The sequence below is a fragment of the Prosopis cineraria genome, unplaced genomic scaffold (genome assembly GCF_029017545.1).
Source record: "Prosopis cineraria cultivar Desert tree isolate PC_DT_omini unplaced genomic scaffold, ASM2901754v1 PC13, whole genome shotgun sequence".
Taxonomy (NCBI): Eukaryota; Viridiplantae; Streptophyta; class Magnoliopsida; order Fabales; family Fabaceae; genus Prosopis; species Prosopis cineraria.
The window spans coordinates 39,792,934-39,801,773 of record NW_026555344.1 but is presented as its reverse complement, the minus strand read 5'-3'; the positions used below and the strand labels follow the sequence as shown (position 1 = coordinate 39,801,773).

Genomic DNA, 8,840 nt, shown 5'->3' with positions numbered 1-8,840 from the left:
TTGATCTATACAGACCAAGGCAAATTAAAATGCAAAGTGCTTTCTTTGATACGCGACATGGTTTTTGGTTCATCGCCTAAAACCGCAGTCCATTGCTGCCACGGGATGGAGAAGCTTTGGAAGCAGCTGTACCGTGTAGAGACCCAACGCACCCACAAGTTCCTTGTTGCGCTGTGCAATTCATTTTGGATCCGCTTCAAGTGGATGGATTCTGATGATAGCCCCGGAGACTTTGACGGTGATGAGGATAATGATTTGTTTGAGGAATTTAGAAATGGTAGTATAGGTCCTATACGAGAAACTTGAATAAGCTATATCAGAGAATGAGACCCAACAACCAACAAACGCTGTTACACGACGTTTTTAACGAATTTCAGTCAAAAGGATTAATATCTGTAACGGAGAAAACTTCAAAGATTCAATAAAAAGAAAAATTTTCTAGTGACCTAAGTAAAAACTAGATGAAATTATAAGGATTGAAAATTAATTTTCTATTAATTTTAAAATAATGGTTATGCACGTGAAATTAAGATAACTACTAGAAATATAGATGGTAATAAAATCCAAAAACATGTTATTAGAATATAATAAATAGGGAGAATTTCGTATTAGGACCATCTATATATGTGACTACATTAAAAATAAGAATCAAATAAATCTTAAAATACACTGCAGGCTGTTGGGACTTAAATAAAAATAATTTTGTCAGAAAAATGACTAAAATGCTCTTCACGAAAATGAAAATAAATAGAATATTAATCCTTGCATAATATGACTTGTTAAGTGCGTCTTGTTAAATTCCCTATGTTATATGCCAAATCTATGACATTATTTGTGAATTTATCAAACCCCAATTAAATTTGAAAATTGTTAAATTATTATCTTAACTTATACTTGTTAAAAATGTTATATTACTTGTTAATTTGATATATCTAATGATTCATGTTATAAGTTGTGATTCACCTTTTTTTTTCATTTGTATTAAGGGAGCTTTAGTTATTTATCTTACAAAATTATTTTCATTTTAGTTCCGACAACCTGCCATATATTTTCAAATTTATCTAGTTCTGAATTTTATTTAAGCCATATCCATGGTCCCGATATGAAATTCACCCTAATAAATAGGAATAATGACAATTAAGTCTCAAAAGAATGAATTAAAGACAATTTGGATTCTCAATAAAATTTTTACAAAATAAATTATAAATATTAATTCAAACAATTACAAATAAAAATTTCTATTATAATCTAAATATTATATTTGATATTTAAATACTTATTTATAATTAAAACTTTTAAATTTGTAATCATTTGAATCAATATTTTCAACTTTTTTTGAAAAAAAATCTATTAAAAATTTAATTAGTATTAATTCAATATTTTAGGATCTAGCTGTCATTTTCTCGAATAAATAAGGAACGCCACCTAATATTATCTCTTTTTTTTCCTTAACTAAATGTAATATTATTTTTATTAGTATAAGGAGGGTAAACTTGTAAAAAAATACTAAATGAGCACTCTTTTCATGCAAAAATGTATTTTATACCAAATTTGATCTTGAATAATTGATTGTCTTTAAACTAATATTATTTTTTTATATTTATTTTTATTTAATAAATGTTCATTATAAAATAAATATAAATTAATTTATTTAATAATTTTTTTAAAAAAATAAATAATCATTATATTTTAAAAGATTAAAAATATTTTATATTTTTTAATATTTAATTTGTTAAAAAAATATCACATATGTTTAAAAAGAAGGAGGGAGTGCATTGTTAATATAGATAATTAGATATCATGGGTCAGGCCCAAAAAAAAAAAAAATCGATATACATCAGCATCTGATACACGACTGCACGAGCCACCTGTCCCAGTTTTTCCGGGAAGTCTTGTCCTTTTCGCACCGTGCATTCACTGCGGAGAGGTCAACGACACACTCTAGTTTTGAAGCTAACCAAACCAGGCAGCCCCGCTTACCTGTTGGTTCTACAGCGTTCGTCTTCCTCCTCAGTCTTAGCTGAGTGCGATTCGTGGTTCTTGTCTTCTCTTATGGCCAATCCTCATCTTCGCGCTCTACTACGGTGGCGCAAATTGGCCAAGAAGGACTGGGCCATAGCCGCCGTGGGCTTCACTCTCGCTGTCGTCTTTGCACTTTTTCTCGTCTCGGATTCCTGGCGAAGCGTCAATGGTTCCGAAACCAACCCCTCATTCGGTCTTAGCCAAAACGATGATCTCGTCGATTTGACCCTTCTTCGAAATGCCAAGGATAGAGCCGCTTGTATGTGAACCCAATCTCTCTCCGTTTCTAAGTAATTTAAAACAACGCTCAAGAGTAAAGTTTGTTGCTTGACTGTGTGATTTGAGCTTTTTTGTGCAGTTTGCTTGGATGGGAGCTTGCCGGGATACCATTTCAAAGGGGATTTGGATCCGGCTCTAACAATTGGATACTTCACATTGAGGTTCTTCCGCGAGAGTATTCTTCGCTTGCGTAAACCTTCCTTGAATGCCAAAAGAAAATGAAAAGAAAAAAAGATCACTTGAATTCCTTGATTACAATTCTCGTTGTTTGGATGTAGGGCGGAGGTTGGTGTAATACGATTTCTTCGTGTTCTCGGCGAAAAATGACTGCTTTGGGATCCTCAAAGTATATGGATAGACAACATTTCTCGGGAATCTTAAGTTCTGACCCTGCTCAGAATCCCGGTATACCCGGATTTGGCCTTTCCTAACGTACCATATTGGTTTGGTTTCTTTTAAGTTTTGATAGGATGTGCAATTTCTATACCCGGCCATCTAATGCTGCTAACTCTGACATAAAACCCTTTAACACTATGGTTTGGAAATTTGATCTTTTTGGTACCAAATATCCAGTGATTAAATCATTACTCCAAGTCAAACTTCATAAATCATCGTAAACATTTTCAGAATGTGAATATTCAGCTAGGCTGCAGTGGAAGTAGTTTTAGTTGGTTGGACGTGCATATTCAGTAAACTATGTTACTTAGCTTGGTGTATCAAACTTACTCAGACTTCTATAGCTGGAACAAGGTTGATATACGTTATTGTGATGGTGCGTCCCTTGCTGGTCACCCAGAAAACGAGATTAAGGTTGGTCTCATTTTCGCTTGTGCAACATTGACTTATGGGAGTTTCTTAATTATTTGCATTGGGTTTTCCGTAACTCCTTGACATGTCTGTCTATGTCTATATGAGAAGTTCTTGAAATTTCTTTCTTGTTTTTGTTCTGTTACTGCAGAAAGGAAATAAATTATTCTTCAGAGGTCAGTTCATATGGGAAGCACTTATGGATGAACTCTTATCAATTGGCTTGTCTGAAGCCAAAGAGGTTGTACTTCCATGACAATCTAGCATATATGTCTTATTCTTTACTCTCTAAAGTTTGGTGAAACCTGCACCAAGTAAAGTGATGTACGCTTGTAAAAAGATATTCGGCTCTCTGTTGAAGTTTTATCACATCCGCAGGTTATATTAATAGAATATCTGAACTGAGATGAATACTTTTTTCAACGCTCATCAAAATCCTGAGGAGCTGATATAAATTATAAAGTCATTTGTTCCTCAATTCTTGTGTCGTTGTAGATTAAGAATCCTATAAAGCTATCGTTGTTTTCAATTGCTTTTATTTTTATAGGGATTTCTTTTTGATTGATTTGGCAAGTGGTGTACTGGTGTTACAAAATATGATTGTTAAGTATTGATGTAATGTAACTAGTCCAATGGGTTAATTATGCCATTATTTTTTCCTTCTTACAATTGACTAGTCGATTTATGAAGCATGGCATTATACATAGATGACCTGAAAGACGAATCCATACAACCTTTAGTGGAAGAAATTGTGGGATTATTTGGATTTTATTGACTTTCAGTTGTAAATGAAGCAAACCCTGAGTGGATTTAAGTGATAGATGGAAGTTACTACTTACTACACAGAATATGCTTTCTTTTCGTGCAATTTACATTTATATGATTATGATTTTTGTTGCCTTCTACTGGTGAACCTAGAGCTGCAAATGTGATGATAGGTAAGTTATTTATGCAGGCTCTGCTTTCAGGATGCTCTGCGGGAGGATTGGCAACTCTTATACATTGTGATGACTTTCGAGGACTTCTTCCAAAGGATGCAACCGTCAAGTGTCTTGCTGATGCAGGCTTCTTCCTTGATGAGTATGTTTTCGTTCACATATCATTGTCTCTACCATAACCTTTTTTGATAGATATTGAACTTAAAGTAGTCTAAAATACTTCTTGATTACAGAATGTATTCCAAGGTTGACAGTCCTATGGGAATGAAAATGTAACTAGAAGATTTAAATTGCATTGAGCTATAACTGGGATTCGAAGTCAATTTTGAGTGGATTCAGTACTAGTTTGCACCTGCATGTTGTCTGTTTCACTGACGAGCAAGATAAAAATTGATCCCTTTTATGCCTTAAATTTCAGGAAGGATATTCTTGGCAATAACACCATGAGATCCTTTTATCATGATGTTGTCCAGCTTCAGGTAATACTTACCTTTTCTGGTAAATGAAAATTCATGGACTCTAAGATGGATGTTGCAAGCTTGCTACAAAACAAAGTAAAAAAAAAAAAAAAGAATATTATTTGAAGTGCTGTGCCATTTTTGGCACCAATGTCTAATGTGTCAAAAGCAGACATGGGACTTTTTCTAGTGTACTTTTTTTATTGGGAAAAAAATTTTGAATCTCTGTACTTTACTTGCGTTTTGCTATTTGTCCCTGTACTTTTTTTTCGGTGTTCTAATTCCCTAAACTTTTGTTTTTCAGTGTTTTAGGTCCCTCCAAAAAGTGTAGGGACTAGAACACCAGAAAAATAAAAGTGTAGAGACCTAGAACACCGGAAAAAAAAAGGTGTAGGGACCAATAGCAAAACGTAAACAAAATTCAGGGACCCAAAGCTATATTTTCGCTTTATTTGGGCGATCTGATTTTATTTTTGTTTTAATTTAAAGCCCAAAAAGATATTTTCCCTACTAATATGTCTCTTCGTGTTACCTTTCTTGTCAGGGTGTTATGAAGAGCTTGCACAGGGACTGCACTACTAGTATGGAACCATCTAGGGTATGTTTCTTCGTTTTTAGATACCCCTTGATGCTCTTCAATGATAATATTCAACGTTTAAGTTTAGTTCTCATGATTCAGACAAACAATAAATGGTACTAACAACTGTTGAATTGCATTGCAGTGTTTCTTTCCAGCTGAAATTATGAAAAGGCTACAGACTCCTGTGTTCCTTGTCCAGCCAGCTTATGACTTCTGGCAGGTAAGTTTCCTCAAGAAGCTATTTAATTTCCTAATTTTATGTTTTAACCCTATCACAGCCATATGATAGGAACTTGATATATCCAGATACAACATATTCTGGTGCCAGCTGGATCAGATCCTCAAGGCCGCTGGAAAAGATGCAGACTGAGCATTTACAATTGTGATGCCAATCTGATGGATATTCTTCAAGGTAATAATTTAAAAACAGCATAGCTAAAGGCTACCAGATAGTTTTGCACTACTATATGCTGCTTCACAATAGTGACTGGATGATATAATCCTGTCTGGAATATCCAGTGGCCTTCTTGGCAGATTTATTATATTTTGACACATCATCAATATACCTGTTATAGTTGTAAGAAGCCACATTGTTCACAAGCTGTAATAGTGTTACTCATCTTGGGTTTTGTGCAAATGCAAGAGACCTACTCTAGTTATACTAATTTGAGGACTAGGGGAATTCCGGGTAATTGAATGAATAGAAGGCAGTGAATGTTATTTTGATAGGATAATGTTTATGGGTCTTGTTTCGAAGGCCATAGTAAGATCTCTGGATTCAGTTTCACTTCATTGAATGATATTCCAGGAATGTATACTTTCACAGGCGGACCTAAGTGATAAGTGTATGTTAAGGGGGGCCACCTCAACCTTATCTTCATGTACCATGTTATAGCATGTGTGTTGTGTGTGAAGATGAGTGGCCTCAGTGCGTCACCACCCTGTAAAATATTTTTTCAATCTTATAAATAACATTGTTTGTCTCAACTCTCAAAATAACAATTTTTGCGCCAGTTATTGTTATTTTAAAATGTTAAACTCAATTTACATGTCAACATTTGATAATTTTTTTCAATCTTTGAAGTTTAATAAAACTAACAGTATTATGATTAGAAGACTAAAAAGTCACTTTATAAAATCAAGACAATCAAAATAAAATTTTGTTTGAAGTCAGAAGATTATATTTGCATTTTTTTACCTAAAATTTGGGTAATTATTTAAAATAAATTTATTTTTATTATTTAATTTTCATATAATATTAGTTGAAGTAAACCACAAATGTAGTTTTTTTTTTAGAGTTTCTATCATATTTATATCAGTATATGACTTAACTTTAAGTATTTTTTATTTTTGAAAATATTATATAATTTTAAATGATTCTTATCCTTTAATTTTTTATATATTATAAAAGTATTTTTTAATAAAACTTTATTTTAAACATTAAAAAGTTTTTTAAAAAATAACTTCTTGATATATGTTACCTTTTTATTTGAACTTGGCCCCCTCACCCTTCGTATCTTGGTTTTTTATGGTACTATTTAGGAGTATGGTATGAAGGAAATTAAAGCAAAACATCAATATTAAATAGAAAACTTTTAATATCTTGAACATCGTTCTTTCCGACTGTTGAGAGGTTTTGCATGAGTGAACATTGCCACCCAAGGGGGAGTTAACCTTGTCATTAAATATGAATGATGACCTGATCTGAGCAAGCTGTTATTGTCTTTATGTATCCGTACTTAGCCTTGATTGATTTAATAATCATTCAGGTTTCCGAAATTCTTTGCTGAAGTCCGTGAATGAATTCCGGCATCCAAAGGAAGCTGGACTGTTTATAAATTCCTGTTTTACTCACTGCCAGACTTGGATGTCTGAGACGTGGCATTCAGCCAGTTCTCCTAAAATAAACAATAAGGTAAGTGCAGTTTTGATACCTCATTGTGTTTGGAGATCAGACCACATAATCATTTAAGTCAAGTTCACATTTGTGTTATAGTAGTCATTTAAATAAATTCAGTCTCTTCTCTATTTTTAATGATTGTATTTTCTTCCCTTGAAACTGAAATCAAGAGGCTGTATATATGTTCTATGCTGTCATCATCTGATCAATTTGGCATTCTGGTTTGAACATACGATTCAATCTGTTACACTTAATGTGTAATTGAGATTTTCACGTATTTTGGGATTATTGTTTTCTTTCGAACATGTCTATAACTTGGGAAGTGTTTTTCTCCGTGTTTCAATCTGAACTGTGTCGGGAAAGGAACTCTTGGAGAAGCATAGCTTCAGGGAAGTGGAGCCTATGTTCTGAATCCTAAGTTGTCTTTTTGCCTATGATTTGTTTTCCAATTAATGTGACTTCTAACTTATCTTTTCGGCTGCCATTGGAACAGACAATAGCTGAAGCTGTTGCTGACTGGTTTTTTGACAGAGAAGTGGTGAAGCAAATCGACGGCCCTTATCCATGCAACCCCACTTGCCATAATATGGATTTCACTGCTGGACACTAAAACTTAGGACCTGGGTTTTCATCGGCTATATTGAAGTTCACAAAGAAATATCTTCATCCATCTTTGGTCTTTATGTTGAAATGGAGTTAGCGAAGATGATGTGGACAGTTGATGTTACTCAGATTCTTGAAATGGAATCACCTGCCCTTACATGCAGCATGAAGTTTCTCACTTTACCAGATCAAAGGTTCTGCGATCAAATTTTCGTTTGTTTTTGGAGCTACTGGCAGCAAGGAGGTTTAAACCTTGAAAATTTTCATAATCTCGCACCACCAGATCGTAGCAAGTGGCTTATTGTATCACTATCTTCAAGTCTTCTGTTTCATGGCAATTCAGTTTCTGTTAGGATTCCCCTGTACATTGCTGTCTAGATAAGAGTGGTTTTTCCTTTTTCTTTGCTTCTTAAATATCTCAAAATTTATATCAAGATTCCAAGTCATACACAATTCTTTCTAATACATTTGTCAATCTGCGCTTGTTTTATTAGATTACTGACAATTGCTCGCGAATGTTACTTCACCTTGTTATAGGCCTATCACTACTCCTTCACATGAATGTGCTAAGGGAAAGTGAAGCAGAAATTTCATTCAGTTATTTTCATTTTTTAAGCCAATTAATATTACTACCCCAGTGGTTTAGCCAGTTAAATTTATTTAATATTAAAAAAAGAACAGGCTGGCCCAAACCTTTTAGAACCAAGTCCTTGTGATAAAGACTCATGCTTAAAAGTGTTATGCATCATTACAGTTAGTCCAGCTCAAAGGACACCTAAAGATTAAAATAGCTTTATAACTTATTAATGGCATGCTAGCTTTTTTTGTAAATCGAAGTGATGGGTTTGATTCTGCTTGTAATCTCAAGTGGTTTTTCTAATTTAAAGAAGAAAAAAAGACAACTTGAGGACACGAAGGTTGTAATGTTATTGGGAGTCTGGCACCCAAACACTTAACTGGGATAAGGTAATAAAATAAAATAAAGGAAAAATATTAATAAAAGATTTTGGAAGCAATTTGGTTTCATGCTGTTAATAAGTAAACATTAATAATTAATAAGTAAAGTTTTATTTTAACATGTATCAAATCTGTTCAAATTCTTATCAGATATTAAATTTTTTTAAATGTCCTTTATTAATATTCTCCTAAAACTGAAATCCCCGTTGTGTACAATGTTTCAATGCATGCAAGTGCAAACATGTTACAAGGACATACTTTTATTTGATGCATAATAAAGAACGTGCGTTTCTACA

The 8,840-nt window shown here is 33.4% G+C and overlaps 1 protein-coding gene across 1 annotated transcript; it reads left to right on the top strand.

The window, feature by feature from the left end:
* The first annotated feature begins 1,881 nt into the window (after positions 1 to 1,881).
* Positions 1,882 to 8,103, top strand: LOC129291240 (pectin acetylesterase 5-like). Its single transcript, XM_054928506.1, is given in 13 exon segments — positions 1,882 to 2,281; positions 2,381 to 2,410; positions 2,413 to 2,462; positions 2,580 to 2,706; positions 3,032 to 3,111; positions 3,260 to 3,349; positions 4,064 to 4,188; positions 4,465 to 4,525; positions 5,049 to 5,102; positions 5,227 to 5,304; positions 5,391 to 5,496; positions 6,854 to 6,999; positions 7,478 to 8,103. Coding segments are annotated over 13 exon segments (1,293 nt in total). The 5' UTR covers positions 1,882 to 2,052; the 3' UTR covers positions 7,595 to 8,103.
* Positions 8,104 to 8,840: the final 737 nt, after the last annotated feature.